Source organism: Pholcus phalangioides, unplaced genomic scaffold (assembly GCF_987345545.1).
Source record: "Pholcus phalangioides strain wild (caught in Gottingen) unplaced genomic scaffold, Ppha-v1.0 ptg000007l_1, whole genome shotgun sequence".
NCBI classification, from domain to species: Eukaryota; Metazoa; Arthropoda; class Arachnida; order Araneae; family Pholcidae; genus Pholcus; species Pholcus phalangioides.
The window spans coordinates 30,078,787-30,101,336 of NW_028301600.1; the positions used below are offsets into that span (position 1 = coordinate 30,078,787).

The 22,550-nt window shown below is 32.7% G+C and overlaps 1 protein-coding gene across 2 annotated transcripts in view; it reads left to right on the forward strand.

Moving 5' to 3' along the window:
* The window catches only part of LOC149085157 (coiled-coil domain-containing protein 186-like), a 54,657-nt gene that overhangs the window by 26,407 nt on the left and 5,700 nt on the right, over positions 1 to 22,550 (forward strand). For both annotated transcript variants that reach the window (XM_089233003.1, XM_089233002.1), the window contains exons 6-14: positions 1,287 to 1,373; positions 3,894 to 4,036; positions 5,539 to 5,719; positions 9,047 to 9,121; positions 10,276 to 10,360; positions 13,360 to 13,439; positions 15,048 to 15,269; positions 16,405 to 16,577; positions 17,984 to 18,053. In XM_089233003.1, coding sequence (XP_089089129.1) covers positions 1,287 to 1,373; positions 3,894 to 4,036; positions 5,539 to 5,719; positions 9,047 to 9,121; positions 10,276 to 10,360; positions 13,360 to 13,439; positions 15,048 to 15,269; positions 16,405 to 16,577; positions 17,984 to 18,053 — 1,116 coding nt within the window. The remainder of the gene's footprint in view (positions 1 to 1,286; positions 1,374 to 3,893; positions 4,037 to 5,538; positions 5,720 to 9,046; positions 9,122 to 10,275; positions 10,361 to 13,359; positions 13,440 to 15,047; positions 15,270 to 16,404; positions 16,578 to 17,983; positions 18,054 to 22,550) is intronic.

The following is a 22,550-nucleotide window of genomic DNA, read 5'->3' on the forward strand; positions in this document are numbered from 1 at the left end:
ATAGTTTATTTATAGTTTCAGATTTTTTCATTTTTTCTCTCCATGTTTCATATTCCCTGTGGTTTTTGATGAGATATAGCCTATAAAACACTGAATCGTTTGCGACTTTTATTCATTCAATATAGATTAACTTCCTTTTCAAACTGAATGTTAGTCCTATCATATTTGTAAAATCTATCTTATGAAATTGGGTATTCATTTGATGTGTTCATCGTGGGTTTTGTCTATTTCAAATCTATTAAGTTCTTTTAAATGAATTCCCATGTTTTTCTAGTCTATTTCTAACAGTTCTATCACATGTGATTTTCCTACATGATTTTCTCTATTCTATGTTCATTCATAGCAGATTTTCTCATTCATTTTCAAATTTTGATGACCTGAGAGTCCTGATTGATAGACGTGGATCTTGGGTTAACTAAACCTTAGCAGTCTTTTTCGTTGATAACTGTAGGATTAAGAATTTCTGTAACAGATCAACTTAAGACTTCAATGCATAGGCAATGCAAAAGTGCACAAAACCATAATAATTTATGAAACATGGACATGATCAACAAAATCTGCTTTTATAAGAATATCTTTTTCATGTGTAAGTTACTACCCACAAACATTTTCTGTTCCTCGTTTGTTTTGCATATTAGGTACTTTTATCCAAACAAACTCATTATTGAATATTTTTTCCAATGCAGCACTTTAGTTTCCATCTTTATCTAACCCTTAAACTGCTCAAATTGCTTTTAGATGATAGCCTCAGTGGCAGCCTGCTGAACCATCTTATAATGATTTGAATTAGTGACTTTCTTGAGATAAAATTCCCAAAAGGATTTGTAGATGGCGCATGAATATGTGCTCTAGTTTTTTCCGTCCAATATTTCCTTATTCTCTAACAAATTTGTTTGTAATTCATTTCCCTTTTTTTTTCGATTTTATTGGATCTATGCAATGTCTGAATTTGAGTGCTATCTATCTTTCATTAGAGAAAAATAAATAAATGTTAAACTGTTGCTGAAAAAAAAAGTGCAACTCAAGTAGGGAGAAGGCGTAAGTAGTAGCTGTTTGACCATCATTACGTAATTCTCGAAAATGTTCGCCACCCGTTCGAACGAAACGTCGAAAGATGAAAACATCACAGCCAAAAAACCCGAAAAATATAAAATTTAATTTTTTAAAAATATTTGGTTGTCTTTAAACTGTACTCAGCTTCCTGTGTAGTTTATTTTTTGTTTGTAAATATCAATCATTTAGTATTAATTCTTAATTTTTTATTATTCTTGCAAATATGAATTCAGGTTTATCAGTTGCTCAGACAAGAATTGGAAGCATTGAAAAAAAAGCAGCGAATAACTATAGAAGAAAACAATAGTCTCACACTAAAGGTGAAATGTGTTCTTTATACTATAGTTATGAAAATACATGCAAATAAATTTTGTGCTTGTAGATCTCGAAAATTTTTTTTTATGAATGTACATGTACCTAGATTTTTTAATGTAAGATATGTGCTTCAAGGCATTGTTTAGTTACATATTTTTAATCATTTGCTAGATTATCACCAGAAATTTAAAAAAAAATTAAGAAAAATTCTAGCCATAGATAGAAGATATATTTCTTCCATTTATAGCCTTTTTTTTATCCTCTGAAAACAAATTGTTCACAGTGTTCTGAAACATTGTTAAGGTAATATTTTAGATTTTAATACATTCATTTTTTTTAATTGAAGTTTTTCTAAATTTTTTTCCATTTGCAGCCCACCTTTTCATATTGACTTCAATTGATCTCTTTACCCTATGTCTTACATTTGTGAAACCAAATTTTCTTCAGTACCTGCATTGAAGACAAATATAGGTCTCACCTAAATGTACAATGAGAATAAACAGTATTAGTTTGAAATTCAACACTTATAAAAAGCACCACTTTGTGAGTCAAGCTTGAAGAGGACACAAATTAGTTATTTAGTTTCAAATGAATGATATATTTCATATTGCTTATATGCAGGGTTGGGTTTTTGACATGACAAATGTCAAAAACAGGTTTAAACTGTCGAAAACCGTCAAAAACCTAAATGAATGCTTTTTTGCTTTTTGATAATGTTCTGAACACAATAGGTATATAACATAATGAAAAACTTACTTTTTTGTATATTTTATTTTTAAACATTAATTTATTACAATAATTAAAACAAAATATTAATTATAATTTGCAATTTTGAATTTTTCAACATAAGAGTCTCAAACATATAAAATATAGTTTGTGGTTCATTTTATCTAAGCTACTGATTACCTGTGTTCAATTTGCTAAGTGGAATAGAGCTGCTTATTCAAAAGATGTATGATAGGGCATCACAGAGTTAAGTTTTAAACTTCAGAAACTATAAATCAGTATTAAAACAGTAAAATACTTATTGTCAAGGTTGTCAAATAGTTTTTTAACCTATTAGATATGCTAAATAAAAAAAACACTTACTTTTATGTAGATTAAAGGGTTTTATATTTGGAATTATAATTACTGAGAATCTATTTTGATATTTTAAATTTTCTGATCTGCTCAAAATTTTATTCCATGTAAAAATTCTCACACAGAATCTGTTAATACACTAATTAAACTCATTTATTTTCATCTAAAAATTTCTTAGAGCTCAAGATGTTCACAGAGTTTTAAAGAGTATTTTCCACCAAAGCAGAGCCGACAGGACTTGATGCCCAAAGCATTTGCTTTGCACATTTAAAATTAAATACAGCTTCAATTGGAAAACCATTGCATTATAAATGCTAATAAATATACCATATCATAGTGCAGAAGTAAGAATAACTAAGTTTGACTAAGGATAAGTTACAGGAGTTTCTTAAGCTTCATGTACAAGCTGGCATTGCCAAATTAAATGACATTTTAGTTCTACAATTTAGTATTTTGATCGCTAGATATGTTTCAAGGTGGAGAATGCACAATAAGAGTATAACTAACACTAAGAATATAATGCACAATAAGAGTATAACTAACACTAAGAATATAATGCACAATAAGAGTATCTCAGTGATTATCTAGATAATTTAATAATAACAGAAATCAACATTACATATATGATGTAATAAACTTTTTTAAACACTTATCCGTTGTAAAAAGAGTACAGCAGATGTATAAGCAGTTGAAAAAATTTTAGAAGGGCAAGAATCATCTTGAATCAGAGAATGTCAAATCATTCCATAGTTTTCCCTTCAGTGTTTACGCTATGCTTTATTCAAATTGTATATTTTATAAAAAAAAAAAACATATATATTTTGTCTAAAATAATTCTGTAGAGAGTAGAAAATTATTTTAGAATCATTAAATATATTTATTCTTTCTATAACATAGTCAGTTTAAACATTACATACAATTAAAGTGTGCATTACCAATGGGAATTTTTATATTGAAAAGCAATATTTGAGGTTTTTTCACAGTTATTGACAAAGGTTTTTGACGAAGAGTTTTGACATGACAGTTTAAACCGTCAAAAACTGCCATGTGTCAAAAACCTGCCAATCCTGCTTATATGTATATAGTTAATTATGTGTAAAGGAAATGTTTCTGTATCATTAGAATGCATTTTCTCTTATTTTGGTTTTAATAATTAGTCTTTTGACTTTCTTTCATGTCTTTGTGCCTTTCCCCCTTTTTATAATGTCACATCCATTAATGACTCACACCCATGAGAGATCTCTGTTTTATTTGATTTGCATCTGTTGGGAAAAAATGTGTTTTTAATTTTACTGATTTTGGTGGCAAAGTTTTGTGCGTGTGTGTGCATGCACACTGAATGAATATCCAAAGAGATTTCTGTTATAATACCTGGTCAGGTATTCTGTATAATGTTTTTTTAAGAATAAAAAAAATAGTGTCTAGAGCATCTGTTTGTTCTTTAGATACATAGTTTGGAAAAAGAGAGATTGGAATATGAACAAACACTTAGTAAACTGAAAGATAATCAGAACTCGCTGAAGCAGGAAGTTGTGGACCTCACTGCTCATTTGGCAGAGATGGAAAATTTGAAAATGCAGCTGGAAAGGTTATTCATTAAAATATACATATATATATTTTTTTTTACCAGATGATACAAATATGTCATTTATGAAAATTTCTCCAAAGAAAGCTAAGTTCAGGATTTTGATCTCAACTATTACAAAAAGCTTGTCGAACGATGGGTTAATTTCCGACGTGTGTACCAGAATATAACATCTGTGTGTGCAACCCCAGTGAGGCCTACTCTCATTTTAAAGTTTTTTTTCAAAGTTATCAACATTATAGCACTTTTTTTTTCAAAAATATTTTTATTCAAAGACAATCCAAGCAGTTTGAACATGAAAATTCATTATTAAATTCATACCAGCTTGGTTTAACAAATAGAAAGGGTGAATTATAAAGCTTTCTTTTTAGCAAGCAAGGCATTTGTGAAGACAAAACAATAACTGCAGAGTTGCAAGAACTGTAGAACAGTGTTTCTTAACCTATAATCTTCAATGATGGCATAGGTGATCAGCAGGCCGACTTGATAATTTAATTCTAACTGAATGAAACATTATTCAACCATTGTAATTGATATTCGTAATTATTGTGGACTCAAAAAGATATTACACCTTTATACTTAGTTTTACCATACATCATTGAAGAAAATCTGATCCTAAATACAGAATATCATTAAATTTTACCAAAAAATGTATTGCCTTAAATGCAATTCACTAATTACTTCTGCTAAAATTGCTGAAAGGTAATGAAAGACTGCAACAAATCACAGTAAAAAAAACTATTTCATGAAAAAAATATTGAAATGATCAAATTACCATATTTTATTGAGAAAAATTATGGTAAATTGGGATCATAAATAGAGTGAAATAGATGACATTGCCAATTGTGATCAAAAATGTTGTCAAAAGTGGGCACTATTGCCACTTGCTATTAAAATTGCTGAAAAAGTGCAGGAAAAACATTGAATCTGACAAATATCTGTGATGAATATTTATATTTTCTACCATAGTAATTATAATATAATTTATATATTATGAAAACGCTTTGTACTCACAAATTTAGTAGGCATCAAAAATTCAAATAAACTAGATAAATGGGACAAATGTATAAAAATTCAGAACAAACAAAATAACAGGAATGCCCTGTAATATGGGGCACAAGTAGTCGGTTAATTTGTTTCAGATCTCTCATTTGTTCAGAAACGCTGCTGTAGAACATTGCTAGTTGCTCACAAACATGCTGTTACAATACACATCTATAAAACATAACTAGATCACAACATCATTCAAATATTTTCTGTTACATAGATATAAAAATTGAATTTGAGCCTGTGAGGATTGCATGCTCCTGAGAGTTAATAGGCATCTGAAACATTTTAGCTACCATTTTATTTATTGAACTAAGATCAGCTAATGTTTATATTTGATCATGCTATTTTTTTAAATTTTTGTAACAAACTACTCTTTCTTGATTATCATCATTACCTCTTTTTATGATTGTCATTTTATCTGCATATTTTTTTATACAAATAAACTTGAAATATAGAGAAAAAGAAAAATATTCTGCCAGTGTACGTGAAGTAGAAAGACTTCGTCAAACAAATGCTGAACTTCAGTGTGATATGGACGCATGCCACTTAAAGGAAGGAGAACTTTTGGAATTTACTGAAAAACTTACAGCTAAAACTGTTCATTTACAGTCTGAGCATAGTCTCATAGAATCCAAGGTATATATTTATGCAGTGGGGACCTGCTTATAACGAAGTCTGGAAAAAAAGCAAAAATATTTGTTACATGTGAAATTCATTATATCTGTACAAAGGTTTTTTTTAACAGCTGGCTGACGTGAAGGTGAATTTAGGAAAGAGAAAATTCAACTGCCGTTGCAGGGAATAGGACCCATGTCCTCTCACTTGCCGGTTGAGCTCCCTAGACCACTAGACTACAAAGGCAACAAAGTTCAGTTGCCCTTCAAAATGGCCCAAGCATCCATGTACAGTCCCGGTCAAGTTACTGATTTATTTTTATTGTCTAAAAATAATTATATATAATTATTATTTATAAATTTACTCTTTTTTATTTTCCTCGAGTGCTGCAGAGACCCTGGGAAGTGCACACAGAGCACTGGTTGAGAACCACTGGTCTAGGGTGTTCACCCGGCAAATAAGAGGAGTGAGTTCAATTTTTCCCACAAAGCAGTTGAATTTTCTCTCTTTCCTAAATTCATCTTTGCATCAGCCAGCTGTTAAAACACCTTTGTATGGATAGCAAAGAGTGACATCATACTCAGATTCGTTATATCTGTACTGGCGGGATAAGCAATAAGAAATTCACAGGAAATTAAAAGCTTTGTTATTTATGTAAAATTTTGTGATATCAGTGTTCGTTATAAGCGAGTCTGACTGTATATATTTATTATACATGTATTTTTAACTGAACGTATGTTTTTTAAAAAATTTTAATGACTCTCAAGGATAGTCTCTTATGTGATTCAATCCATCATTAGAAATAGAACCTCTTTTTTTACTCTTATTTATCAAGAACTCTTTGTTAATCAATGCCAGTTTTCCCAATAATATTTTTTCTTTGATAGTAGAGAAATTATCCCTAAGTTTACATGACCAAATTTTCAGAACAAAAATCATTTAGAACATCAGCATTTTTCTAAAAATTCAAGAAAATAACTAAACTCCAAAGTGAAGACTGAGTTATGACCATATGGTATGTTTCAAATAGTTAAAGGGACATGATCATGTTTATTCAATTCTGTAATCTTTTTCCACTTATTATTTCTTCTCTTTTGCTCACTCTTCATAATTCGAGGAATTTTCAGTAGAGAATTTTTTTCTTCTATTTTGAATTCTATTATCTTCATTTTTCATGATTAAAAAATTCCATTAAATTTGGAGTTGTACATAAACTTAACTCCATATTGGTTTGAGAATTTTTCATGTATACTGAGAGTTTATTCTTCACGTTTTCTTTTTTAAATACATTTAAGGCTTCTAAATGCCATGTATTTCAATTTTCAAAAGTAAACAAAAGTTTTAATGGTATAAAAATAGCTTGATGAATCTCAAAACCTTTTATGCTATTGAAATTACTGTTTATGGATAAATATTTATCATTTCTGCACCAAAAACATAATGTAAATAAATCAAATAATCTTAGTACTGGAAGAGTAGTGAAAGTTCAGTTTTATATTAGGGAAATCTGTAGAAGACTGAGTTAAGCAAATTTTTTCAAATATCATAAAAAAATGCACACAGTTGGTGCTGCTCCAAGTCTCATATTTTGATTTTTGAAATCTGTCAACCCTGAACATGTTGCTTGAATTTCATTTGCTGACTTACTTTTATTAGTTTAATTTTTTCCATATATTTAGTCTATACTGCATTGTGAGATATTCTGGCTTTTAATAAAATCATAATTTTTAATGAATTTGAGTTTTTTTTTACTTGTGTGTACTTAAAATATCCAAATGTTTTCCTCCTGTACAGTATATATATTTGAATATGAATGAATGTACTATATATTATATTTTATAACTTTCTGGGTTGTTATGTCACTTCCTTTCACTCCCATTGGGACTATATTTCCCATACAGGTTCTAAATTGATAGTGAATGGGTTAAATCATTTTTATCACAGACATTTTATCCACTCTGTGGCTGACAACCTCAATACAGATTATGACAGGCAAGTAGACAATGTGACTCCATTTTAAAAGACAGTTGATAGCAGGTGCCTCAGCTAGAGATGCGAAGAATTTATGTTGTTAGTGTATGTGTGTGATGCGGGACATATTTGTGTATTACATTTTATAGTGTTTCTTGACTGGTTGATAAGGGGTTTGGAGGCTTTTAATTCACAGAGATCTGGATTCAAAGGGGTTATTTTGCTATTATTCTTCTGTAAAACTGTGTTATGCCTTATTTAAATGTAGTCTCTCTTCCTTTCTTTTGAAACTTTACTTTATATTCATACATCCCTATTTGCTTCACAGTTCAGACAAAAGTAGTAATGTTGATAGGGTAGAGAGTATGCCAGTGTCTTTATTACACCCTATCCCCAATCAGAACTGCAAAGCAATAGAGATATATAAACGCAAAAAATTTTTTAACGGGAAGGAAAAAGGACTAATTAAGTATGACATATCACCCAGTTTTACAGAACACCAAGATCAAGTCAATAGTGCAACCTCCTGAATTCAGATCCCTCATGTAAATTAGAAGCCTCCAAGCATAACCTAACTAATCAGGAGCTGCCGTGTAATGCTAACACAGAAGTCTTATTTGTCCCACTTAACAATATAACCAATCAACCAACAATATAAGTTCACAATATGCACCAACAATATAAGTTCACAATATGCACCAACAATATAAGTTCACAATATGCACCAACAATATAAGTTCACAATATGCACCAACAATATAAGTTCACAATATGCACCAACAATATAAGTTCACAATATGCACCAACAATATAAGTTCACAATATGCACCAACAATATAAGTTCACAATATGCACCAACAATATAAATTCTTCTACAGCTCCAACTGACACGCCATTCAGGGCTGCAATCAGGCAGAAGAAAAGAGGCATGAATGATGTTCCAGATGCTAAACTAGAGGGATGTCAAAATATGTGTTTGCCCTTGCTCACCAATTGTTATTTAGTTGCAGCCCTTGTGCCAGTAATCCACAGTCTTCCAAGGAAGTCACATTGTCTCGTCATCTGCACTGAGGATGTCCACCAAACCAAATCACTGAACCCAATCTTAGCCTCCTGCTGGAGAACAAGGTAATCATAGGCGGAGATAGATCAGTATGAATCTGGGGGGTCATGTCCCCCTCGTATCTCCGTCCATGAAGGTACTGCTGTTAAATGGAAAGGGATGGAGGATGTCCACCACAGTATTTGAAAAAACATCTATTATCAAAATGACAAGACCACAGCAGAATATCCTGGGAAGTTATAACAATTCAATAAGCAATAGCCATGAAAGTCTACCCTCTCTCATCTCAATATACTTTGAATGTGTGTTCTTAGGCTCAAGCATTAGAAGAAGAGGTGTCACAACTGAATAAACAACAAACTGAAATGAAGCAAAAAATTTTTAATTTGGTAAATATCTGTGACTATATGTGTTCTACTTCTTCAACAGCTTAACAATTAAAAAGTTTGTAGCAAGAATGGTTTAACTCTATTTTTCTTCCATTGGGACAAGAAGGAGTTTGCTCCTTTGTTTGCCACTTTCTTGCCCCAATGCTACGATTATTCTAGCTCTGTCTATTCAGAAACACAGGAACTAACTGCTGGAGTTACCTTCGCCTGGTACCAAACTAAAAAAAAAAAATTTTAACAAGAAAGTGAACCACAGCAGCCAAATGTGCTAAAAATGATGATGACTCCTTCTTGCTGTAAGCCTTTCAATTTGTGTTGATTATACTTTGTGTCCCTCATAATTTGCATTTGTGCTCTTTTGTGTAATAATCACCTTATATTTCTGTATAAATTTTAAAATTTTATCACATTCCTCTTTCACACATATTTTTCACACATTTTTCTTTCAATTTCTAAATTTAAAAAATACACATTTGCTGGATGAAAAATGATCCTTTTACAGTAATTGAACTGACATACAGTTAACAAGCATGAAACATGTTTTGCAACTTTCATTTTATTTTGCTCCCCATGCATGCTCTCTTCACAGTATATCTTTGTAACTTCTCAACAGCATAAAGCACTTGTCATATGTTTAAAATATTTTTTTTAACCAAAGAATTGAATCAAGTTATTCAATTAGTTTTACATCAGTCAATTTATTTTTGTACATAGTACAAGACAACTTGCTTCTGCAAAGATAAATTCAGGAAAAAAAAATTCAACTGCCTCTGTGGGATCCCCCTCGTAGGCAAGTGCACTAGACCGCTATGCTACAGAAGCAATAAATATTTTTCTTTCCTTAGAGCACTTATATGATGAACAAGACTGTACATGATCAATGATGTCACTCTCCACTATTAATACAAGAGTTTAGAAAACTGACTTATGCAAAGATAAATTCAGGAAAGAAAATTCAACTGCCTCAGTGGGGAATCGAACCCCTATGATGTAAGGAAAGAAAAATGTTCATTGCTTCTGCACCATAATGTCCTATCGTATACTACCCAGATTGTGAGGCGACAGTGGCTTGATTTCCTGCAAAGAAAGTTGAAATGGAATATTCTATATAATTTTTTAGCAACACTTTTTCTCAGAATTTCATTTTTTTGTAGACTACTATGCTGGAAGAGGAAAAAAAACAAAGAACAGAAGAAACCCAATTGCTTGCTAGGAAATTAGCTGAAAAAACAAAAGCTGGTATGACTTACATTTATTCATTTTATCTACTATAATGTTAAATGATTAACTTTTTAATGTTATGCTGAAGTATATTTGAGTGCTACTGTGTGTTTGGATGAAATGGAAATGGATATACACTCATTGCTAGAAAATGGTAATTCTAGTTTCACCAGCATTCTGGATTGCAGCTAATACAGTCCATCTCAAGAGTTTAGATAATACACTTTTCTTATAGCAACAAGAAAAATATGACAAGTAAAATTAGAATCTTTTACCTGAAGCATTTCTACATGTGTAGAAAACAAAAATTCCTATGAAAGAACATTTAGAATATCGAAAATACAAAAAAAAATGGCTGTCTCAAAAGTTTTGAGAAAATTCCAATTTACAAAAATTACAGAGTTTTAATGACTAATTGATTTTTCATTTTTTTCTAATTACCTGAAGCACATAATCTGCCATGGATCTTATATTAAATTCTCTAGGGTTTCAATATCAAAACTGTACCATGCTTCCTTCAAAGAGCTCTTCAAGTCATCAACATTCAAATACTGTATTTAGTTTGCAAACACATTTATCGTAAGTATGCCCCATGCATTCCTAATAAGATTCAAGTCACAACTCATCAATTGCCAGTCTAAAACCAATACATTTTCATGATTAAAGTACTTTTTGTGGCAGCAGATCTTTGAATAGTTATGTTATAATGTTGAAATGTCAAGTTTGGTCCTCCTAAATCTTCTCCAATCAGTAGCAAGTTGTTCTCAAGGATCTCCTTTAAGCATCAGAGTTTTGACAACCAATTTCAAAAGTTAAAGAAGCTTGACTATTAGAAGCAAATGCCGCCCTTACCATTATTAACACTCCACCTTACTGTCTTCTGGAAACATCTGTCTAGAACATATGAGTTCCATTTTTTTCCAAAACTAAATATGATTCCAAGCTATTTGTCCCCATAAAACATGATGTCATGCCCATTCCAGTCTCTTCTCCACCTCTCTTTGGTGCTTCCTAGTGACAGGCGATTTCCAAAATGCTCTTTTATGAATCAAATACAAGCTTTTCTGATCTGTCTATGAACTGTATCTGTTGAAATTTTCACTCCAGGATCTTTCAATAGTTTTATTTTCGCGTAAACTTTTACTGCGTTGCCTATCACAACCAAGTTTTGGCTTTTTGGGGACATATTGGGTCAATACACGTCAGACACTTCATTTTGATCTGCTCAAAGCAATAGCCTTTTGCAGCCTTTCTCTTTGCTTTCAAATGAATTCAGAATATGTGACAACTTTGTGGCAATTTTTTTGTAATGAAAATCATTCCGATAGCTTTCCACTTTTATACTGTCACGTCTATGATATGCCATATAGATGCCATCTTTCAAATTTGCATAAAATCAGAAATTTTTCTAAACTTTTGAGACAGCTATTTTTCGAAATTTTTAGTTTAAAAAAATTCAAAACTTATTTTTCTCGACAATGACCGATGTTTAAAATAGGTTTTTGCATTCTGATCACAAGCAAAAAAATTAAATCAAAATTTGAAACTATCCATGGCATAGTTAAAAATCTATATTGTCTAAATTTTTGAGACGGACTGTATTTATGTTGACTGAACAGAATAAAAACAAAACAAGACCAGGCTTTGCTACCATGGTGATGTAAGGTTATTGCCCCAAGTGGTGTGGAAAATCATACTATTCTTTTTTACCAAACTAATATCCTCTCATCACACCCATATGAATATAGAGGCCATTGAGATCCATAAACACCAAAACAAAACTTCATGTTAACTAGACCTGATTCCTGGTGGTTAGAAATACCTACATGACAACCCAGCTCTCTATTGAATTAGACCAACCACTTTTTTTGGACAGCCAAGGAGATCAAAGCAACTTAGTACCCAACACCACTGAAGATGTGCCCTACCCCTGCAAAAGTATATAGAAATCCAAATAATTTTAACAAATCCAATAATTTTAAAAAAAAGGTCTCAGATTGAACATGGCATGGCATCTTGCATTGCATAAGCTGAAAGAGTAAAAACAGTTTTTCTGAACAAAAGAAGGAAAAATTCTTAATTTGAGTCATTAATTACACTAACAAAGACAGAAAAAAGGCAATGCATTGCAGGCAAACAATAAATTCAAGAATACTGACATATGTTTTGTTGCTCATTGGTACCATTTTCTATAGAAAAAGAAGAAAGGTTCTGTATCTAATGAAAAAAAGGTCAGAATAAATGTTTGTCTGACCAAAAATTCTCCAATAATGAAACAAGAAAATTATAAAAACATGCTCTGAACTCTCACTAATCCAGCACATATCAGATCAAGGTGTGCTGAATTATTTGAAATTAAAATTCTGCACACAGATATGCAGTGATGTGTGTGCTTTTCTCTTCTATGCTCAGAGAAAACTTGCCTAAAAATGCTGGATTCGCGCATGGCTGGATTATTTAGGGTCTACTGTATTTTCAGCTATAACAGATTTTGATTAAATTTTTATTCCCTAAATTTTGATTAAATTTTTATTCCCTAAATTTTGATTAAATTTTTATTCCCTAAATTTTGATTAAATTTTTATTCCCTAAATTTTAATTTTTTTATTATTAATTTTAATTTCTATTTGTTCAGATATGATAATGTCAATGGAAATTGTATAGCCTTGCAATCAAATTATTTATTTATTTATTGTGAATGGCAGGGGTGGCGCTTACATCACAAAGAGGGGGAAAAGAACAGAAAAAAAATTCATTTCTTTTCAGCTAAATAACTCCCTCTTCAATTTGTATAATAGAGTTTGCCTATAATGAATATTTTCTTGGCTCCCTTAAACTTCATTTGACTATATCAAAGTAGGTCTGATGATAGTAAAATATGAATGGAGTGTTAAATATAAAATAGTGAAAAACTTATACGGGTTTATAAATGTAATTTTGTGTTTATAAATGTAATTTTGTGTTTATAAATGTAATTTTGTGTTTGTAAAGAAATGTGGCATTTGTATATTTATCAGGTGAGCAATTAGCAGTGAAGCTAGAAGAAGCTGAAAATGAAAACAGTGTTCTAAAAAGGAGGCACATAGCCAGCATAAAGGTTCGATTTCGTTTTTGTTTTTCTTTCCTTGTTCATCTTTCAAGTAGTCTTGCATGACATTATTTTTGAATTTTTTTTCAAGATATTTGATCATAGTTTCCAGTAAATAAGTTTAATAATAATAAGCCACGCTGGGAAAAATGACAGAAAGAGAAAAAATCATTGTGGAAACAGCACAGCTTATTTACATGCTGCAGTTTTGTAGAAGCTGCATATAGTTTTTATTCGAAAACTAGAAACATACATTAACATCAAAAATAAAATTGAATGTTATTTATTTAGTTTTCCATTCAAGTTCTCAAAGTCAGAACATCAGTAAAAAAAAGTTTTTAAATAGACTGCATTTTTTAATTAGCCCCAAGGGCTAAAAATTCACCATGAAAGCTAAAAAAACTATATAAGCTCTATACGTTATTATGGGAAATTAGATCAATTTTTTATTTTTCAAATCACACATTTCCTATGTGTAAATTTTTTTCCCTGATTCAAGGAAATACCTGGAAAAAGTATTCAATACAACTGAAAAAAAGATGAGATGAAAAAGCTTTAACTTAATTTTTTGATGCAGAAAAAAATGTGCTAATCGAGATTGCACGGGTGATCCTAATTATATATATTCCCCCATACAATGTTTATATTTTGTATATTTTTATCAAATCCACCGGAGCGAGTGAACTCAACGCAATAAAACTGATGCTGGCTTCTAGTCCACAAGTTATCAAACGCATTTGCTGGCCAATAAGGTGTTAAGTGAGTGACTCGCCCTGATGGATATTTTATATTTCACAATAAGATTCTCTCTTTTTTCCCTTTTTTTGTATCCTGTGTATATAATATGGCAAGTGTAAGATAACAGATTAGATGGCATGAGCCCCCCTTCTAATTGCTTTTAAAATGTACCTCCATCCTAATATGTGTACATTCATCCATCTTAACAAAACACCGAAACTTTTCTCAACTCCCTACCCCATCTCATCTGTAATCGCCACAAAATTTGTTAATCGTTACAGTACCCAATTGTCTGGGGAAAATATGTTGTAAAAATTTTGTATATGTTCTTTTTTCTTTCTTTCTTCTTTGACACAAAATAAAGTGTTCCAGACTCTGCCACGAGGCTGGAAGAGATGTCTGCAACGGGATAAGTCCAGTGGCAAAGTTCTGGGGTTCATTCATTCATTCATGATGCTGAAAAAAATATGACTCATATGACCCAGAGATTCAGCTTTTATTGAATCTTTGAAATTTGCAGTACCCAAGAAATGAGATGATTTTTTACATTTAGTTACAAGATGGCAAAATTTGTGAAAAAATAATTTTATTTAAAATCTTGTAATTTCTTTTTTAAATTAGTTGCTAGCACCTACAATTTTTTACAAAGAGAAAAATACATAAAACTTGAAAATTTTATTTAGATGAATGTGGTTGACCAGGGGATTTTTTTTATATATTTTTCTTGACGTGAATATATTCTTGTAAATTTTTCAAAGAAAATGTTTAAAGTAATCACTATATCTTAAAATGTTTGAAAATTGGTGATTGACAATCATTTCTATATTTTTGGAATATGCTGCATACAATTGAAAAATGATCGTCTCTATTGTACTTCAGGAGCTATCCAGAGAACTTCAGCAGTGTCGTAAACGGGTTGAACTCTGCGAATGTGTTGGTTGTCCTCCATCTGTTGTAGAAAAATCAGGTCTAGGTTCACGTGCAAGCTCTTCTGCTTCATTGGACAACATGAACAACACATGTATAAATCCTGCTATTAGTGCAGTTACTTCTGCACCTCAGGTTTCACCTCCTGTATCATTCTGTGGAGGAAAAATTGTGGTATTTATGTCACATATCTTACTTAGTTTAGAATATTCTGCCAAATTGTTCTATACTTTTTGCTTTTAAATACAGTAAATCCTCCCAGCAACGACTACTAATGGGACTGTGAAAATGTGGCCATTATTGGGAATAACTGTTTTTATTCTGAAGAAAAAAAAACTAAAATTTACTATCTATATAACATGTGAAATTATAATTCATTCTGTAACTGATTATGATAACTATACAATGATTATATTAGAATATAGGATTATATTGATAATATAATAACAACTTATTATTCGATCTATACGGTGCTGTTTTGACATCCTAAAAGATATTAAGGCTATTTAGGCTTGCAATGCTGAGATAGAACACAAAAGAAACGACTTGGCAAAAAAAACTGATATAGACCTAGACAGTGTACCAGCAACCCAAATAATTCTTTGTTTCCACCCACGATCAACTTGACTATACATGCTCGACCCATGGCACATGGGCCAAATGCTTCCCTCGGAGTCATCTGATGTAGCCCAGTATCTGAAATCCAATTTTGTAAGAATGAACTGAGCGGCACATTCTCAGATCATTCCAGTGACTCGCAGAACATTTTACATGCCACTTAAGTAACCCAAGGTGCATTTAAAGATCCCTTAAGTGCCCTACGGTACATTGAGAGATCACTTGAGTTGCCCGCAGCACAACTATAGACCACTTCAATGGCCCTTTTTCTCTCTCCACTTTCTCCAATAAATCCATCTAGCATTTGTATCAGGGAAAAGAGAAAGCATACACAATATTTTCCCCCATAGAGTTAGGATGAGAAAAAAATCCCTTGAAAATCAGCTTGAAAATTATTTTTCTTATAATGATATGCATATTTTTTTCCAGACTCCATGTCCAAAATGGCCGTTGTTCAGAAATGATCATTGTGTGGATGTTATTTGTAATATTAACTCTATGGGATGCATTCGGTTCCAACAATATGTGGCCATTAGAGAATGTTTTACTGTATTATAGCAAATTTTAATATATAATGTATATAAAATATCCTTCTCTGAAGGATTGCTTTATGTTGAAAAATTTTATGATTTAGAAAGAGTTTTTTCATCTTTTTTGGTACACCATATATTTCAATTCTTTTATTCTTAAGACTCCTGCTCAAAACTCACTCCCCGTCGCAACTATACCTACTGAAGTAAACAAACAAATGTTAGTAGAAAGAATAGTTAAGCTGCAGAAAATGCTGGCAAAAAGAAATGACAAAATTGAATTTCTAGAAGATCATATTGGTCAGCTGGTAAAAGAAATGAAAAAGAAATCCAAGTAAGCATCTAGTTTTTTTTTTTAAATGTGACATTGCTCCTGCGGAAGTTTCATAGAATTATTAAAAATTTGTTTGCATCAAAATAATATGGAATGGAGGAAAGCCAAGTACAGTGGTATGTCGAACTTGAGTGCCTCCTATTGCAAGCAATCCTGGTGGTCGTCCACTGGAAGCTACTGCAAGTGAACAAGTTGCTTGTATGCACCAGACCACTACGGTGGTCTGACACATACATGCAAATTGTTTTTGTTCATAATAGCTTCCAGTGGACGACCAGCCACCAAGTTACAAGAGAAGAATATTTGCTGAGAATGCACAAAACGCAAGCAAATATTCAACTGATAAGCAGAAAAGGTGCAAGAAGAAAAGTTGTAAAAACTCAATCAACGTGTAAAAATTCTGGCAATTTTGAAAAGTTGGAACATGACAACATTTTCAGGTGTATTTTTTCTTAGTAAACAAATCACTTTTACTCTTAATATAATATGCTATATTGTACCATATTAATTGGTAATTTTAATATTTTTAATATGAGCTATACCTGGAACAAGTTAATCAACTTTCCATTATTTTATATGAACAAATTCATTTATTATATACGATTTTTTTTATCAGAGCAACTTTCAGAAGCAAATAAATCTGATATGTTCAAGTACCACTGTGCATATAATTTTCCCATCTTTTCCTGAAAATCCAAATTACTCACGTTTAAAATAAAAATGATATATTTCAGTTGATCGAATAAGTGAATGCTTCTTCATGTGAAAAAATTATCCTTTAAAAAAAAGGGTCATGACTTTGATTTTTCTTAATAATTGCAAATGGCATCGCAATCACAGTTGTTACTTATTAATCCTTTTGTTGGAAAACCAGTATTATAAGTTAAACTTCTGTGGAGAGTTGCTTATACAGTCCATCTCAAAAGTTTAGATAATGCACTTTTCTTAAATTAACAAGAAAAAAATTGGCACCTTTTAATGGATAATACCTGAAGTATTTCCACATTTATAGAAAAAAACCTTTCTATGAAAGAACATTTAGGAAATCAAAAATACAAAACATGACTGTCTCAAAAATTTAGAGAAAATTCAAATTTACAAAAATTACAGAGTTTTAATTAGCTAATTGACTTTCCATTTTTTTTCTAACAACCTGAAGCACACAATCCTCCATGGATCTTATTAGCCTCATAACCATCAAGCAAGGGTTCCGTGTGAGCTTTCACGTTGGAAAACCCTGGTTTGGAGAAATCATCCTCAGATGACCGGTTAAAGCTTGATATTGGGAATAAAAACATAAATCAATATCTTTAAGTAGTGAAAATTGTTTAAAAAATTTAATTGTCTTCTCATGTCTTTATTTAATTCATAAAATAGTTTAAAAGTGTAGGAATTATCTTTTGTAGGATTATACAAAATTATGTAGTGAAGATAGAAGCTGGAGCTCTCACTTCAAGTTCTTCTGATCAGAATAAAGTAACCTTATTCACCATTTTCAATTAATAATTTTTTTTATCCTTTTTGTATTTTTTAAATCTACACTGCTGGCCACCCAAATTGCAACACCAAGAAAGACAAGAGATATCGCAACAATATTTATTTTGTAGATAACATGTTGACCAAGCATCAAATGATTAAATTTATAGACTTCTGTGAAGTGTGGTTCCTGCCAAAATCAGTAGCCAGAGTAGCCGCCATTGTTGGAGATCACCGCTGCCACACGCCTCGGCATTGATTCAAAGAGACTTTGGATGTGTTCTTGGGGTACAGCAGACCAAGCAGCTTCCACGCGTTGCCAAAGTTGATCTGGTGTGGCAGCTGGGGATGTAATCTGGGTCAATCGTTGAGCAACCATGGACCACATGTTTTCTATCGGCGAAAGATCCGGAGAGCGAGCTGGCCAGGGAAGCAATTCAATCTGGTGATTGACGAAGAACCTTTGGACAATGCGTGCCACGTGTGGTCGCGCATTATCCTGTTGAAATATGGCTGTGGGCAAGCCCTGAAGGTAAGGAAGGACAACTGGCTCCAACACCTCGGAGATTTAGCGCTAGCTTTTTAAAGTACCGGCAATGCGTACTAGAGTAGTGCGAGAGTGATATCCAATACCGCCCCATACCATAATACCCGGTGCAGGACCAGTGTGGCGGTGCATAACGCAGCTGTTCAGCATCCTCTCTCCACGGTGTCTCCAGACTCGAATCCGACCATCGTGGTGTTGCAGACAGAAGCGTGACTCGTCAGTAAAGACAATTTCATTCCATTGTGCCGTCCACATCCTTCTTTCATCGCACCATTGGCGGCGGAGACGTCTGTGGTTCTGCGTCAAGGGTAGACGAAGCAATGGACGTCTTGTGGACAGACCACTCTGCTGTAAACGGCGTCGAATGGTACGCGCAGACACTGGATGATGCGGTACAGACTGAATGTGCTGTGCTATGGTTCGTGATGTGGCTGAGCGATCCGTCACTGCCATACGCACAATACGCCTGTCATCACGTGAAGTGGTGCACTGAGGTGGATGCGATCGAACACGTCGGTCCGTCGTACCCTCCTGCATCCAACGATCACATATCCGCATTACAGTTGTTTGGTTTCGTCCAACACGACTACCGATTTCCCTGAAAGATAATCCACAATCTCGGTAGGCCACTATCCTTCCTCTGTCGAACTCGGATACTTGATCAAAAGATGATCGCTGTTTTCTACGAGGCATAATTGATCGTTTTTTTTGAAAAAACCACAAGAAAAACACAATTGCCGTACTTCAAATAGTCGAAATCTCCAAGCCTTAAATAGCGCTTTGAAGTGGCGCCACAGGCGCGCGTGATGTGCGTCTGCGCTGAAATTCTAATCATTTGCATATCTCACCTCCGCTAATGCATGTTGTAAATTTCATATTATTTGCATGCTTCCTTCAGGGTGTTGCATTTACGGTAGCCAGCAGTGTATTTTTTAGCCTCTCTTGAATGATGTGGAAAAAATGATGTTCACTTAATTTCTGTGCTAATTTAGGAATTTCAGAAAAATGCAATGTTATGTCTTTCAAAAGCCTGTTTGGAAAGGCAGAATATATATATTTATTTATTTTATACCAGGCAAAAAACACAGTTAAAAGGAGTGAATGTATGTGAAGTCAATTTCTAACAGTTCTGTTGGAATAATTTGCCAGCTTTAGATATGATGATTCAGATATCTAAATGAATATTGCTGTGTCCAAATTTTGAGTTAATGAATCTGAAGTGTGAGTGAATCTAAAATTTGCAGTGGTTATCTTGTGGAAAAAAAAGAAAAAAAAACCCAAAATCTCCTCTGGCAGCCAGATGATTTGCCAATAAACTTCCACTTGAAAAATCTACATGACAATTTCAGCCAGCACTTGCATGAATTTTGTAGTAATTTAAAATTAGCTCTAACCTCATTGTGCATGTGTGTTTTTAAAACAGTGTTATTAAAGCGTATAAAATCACCATGGTGTGAGAAAAATTAAATTGTGTGGGAAAAAATGCCACCTGACATTTAACTGGTTAGGAAGCTAGCCTCTCACTGTGCAGGTCTGGGTTTGATTCCCAGTTTGGACATGGATGTGTACTAATGCTAACAAAGTCCCTGGACAGATCATACAAATCTCTTGGGAATACTTTAGGATGATGTTATTATAAAAAAAAAAGCCCTAAAGAAATCAGTGATACAATGGATGCACATTGCATATTTATTAATCTCTTAGCTGTTCTAATTTCTCTGAAACACTGCAGTTTATTTTTAGCTATGCAGAAAATTTGCTAGACATGGAATTTACAGTCACACCAATGTGATGTTGGAGAGTGAACATGCCTAGTTAGATTTTTCTTTTCCATAAGTGGATTCCATACTGGTTTCTGAGATGCTATATCTTATGCTTATGTACACCATATAATGAAAGATGTACATACAGGGTGCATAGCTCACGCACATACCACATTTTACTGGCGAACTTTTGGTCTTAACCCTTTGAGGGGCACTATATAAAAAAGATTTTTTTTGGCCGAACTAACTTTATATACTTGATACATAGGACTCATATAAATATGTTTTGCAACTATTATTTTATTTTCATCAAAATCCAGCGAACAACAGGTGGTCGCAAAGTGGGACACCGCACACCTAGAACACTGAAAGCTTCCCTAGGGTGTAATGCAGGAAAAGCAACATTTTGTTTGAAAAATTCCCTTTCTACCGATTTTGTAGGCCAAAATGATCAACATAAGCATATTGATAGGTGGTAAATCTTTTTCAATGAGATAGCAGTGTAAATTTTCCTTCTTGAGTGGCATATAAATTTTCTCGAAATGCCAAATTTTCCATCAGTGGCACTGAAAAAAACAATAAGAACATCAAGATTGGCGATGTATCCGGCATTCGTAGAATTTACTAAGATGGTCCCACTTCTTCCTTGAAATCTGGATTTTAGTTTTTTTCTCCTGAACCATATGAAATTGTCGGGAGGATCCAGGCATTGAGTAGTGTATACATCAGCATCATTTTCGTGATAATCCATGCAGTAAGCTTGGTTTTATTTTCTTTATCTGGTGTATCATCAGATGCATTAGACTCCAGATCAGAGAGAAGCTCTGAAATTAGTATAATATTGCTTCAACTGTACTTAGGAATTTTATAGGCATTTCACCACCAATAAAAGTAATAAATGCCCAATAATCGGTTGAGGAGGGGGGGGGGGGACTCAAGGCGAAATAAATTCCAGAAAATAAAATCAAAGCAGTAGAGGGAGCATAGAAAGTAGTCGTCAAAAGAAAAAGCTGTTCTAAAACCACTAGAATGAAAGAATGGTTATGTGTGGGACAAAAAAATAACACATGTTGTGTCTTCCATTCTAACCCCCGAAATTTCTACCACAAATACACATCTGAGATGTTTCAACACCATTGCTGCTGTCACCCATTTTCTAGTAAACAAGACAAAGGGGAGAAAATGAAGAAAAACCAGTGTCGCTTCGTCTCAAGAGAGGTGGTTTCACACTGACGTCACTTGGTGTATCTCCTTGCTCTAGGTGTGCGGTGTCCTCAGTATGGAACCACCTTTTTAAAACTTTCATAATTTGATTTTAAACTATTCTTAAGTTTATTGAATTGCTTGATTTCAACAAATAGGGCAAAATCTATAAAAAACCATTATCAATTTTTGAAAAAAAGTTTTTTTTTATTAGGAAATAAATTTTAAAACAAGTACTATAAAAATAGAGAAAATGGCGGATTTTTTTTACCACTTGCAAAACAAAACCAGTATGATGCTGCCATCTCTGACAGAAAATCTAAATCTTAAGCTATTTAATAAGATTTAAATGATTACTGTGCGAAAATTAGTTATTTTTTGATGGAATTTTGAAAAGGTGGTTTCGCTATGGGGACACCGCGCCGGAAAGGGTTAAAGGCATAGTTGCAACTAGAAAAAGTATCCAAATAATGTGTAGAACTCAGATAAGTCATTCATGTTGCAAGGGGGTTGTATAGTTATTTCAATAAAAAAATCAACTTTCATATGAACAACCCTGTGCTCAAAAACCTAATTATAAAGTTGTTTCACGCTGTCTCTCCTGGATGTCAACAAAAAAATCAATATTTCTTAGTTTGATATTTGCTGATATATTTGAATTAAAAATTAGAAGTTGGGAAGAACAGCATAAACTAATGACAGCACTTCTTTCCCTCGTTTATGCTGTTCTTTCCTAACCTTTCTCCCATTTTTTAATTTAAATATTTAAGTGAATATTGCTCTTAGAAACGTGGAAATTTTCGTTATTGTTGTTGGTCTCATGAAAGACAGAACAACAACTTTCTCATTGGATTTTGAGGACAGGGTGTCCATATGAAAAGTTAATTTTTAGATTTTAATAAATATAAAACCTCTTGCACCATGAATGATGTTTCTGAATTCTACATATTATTTAAATACTTTTCTCATTGAAGTATGCTTCTA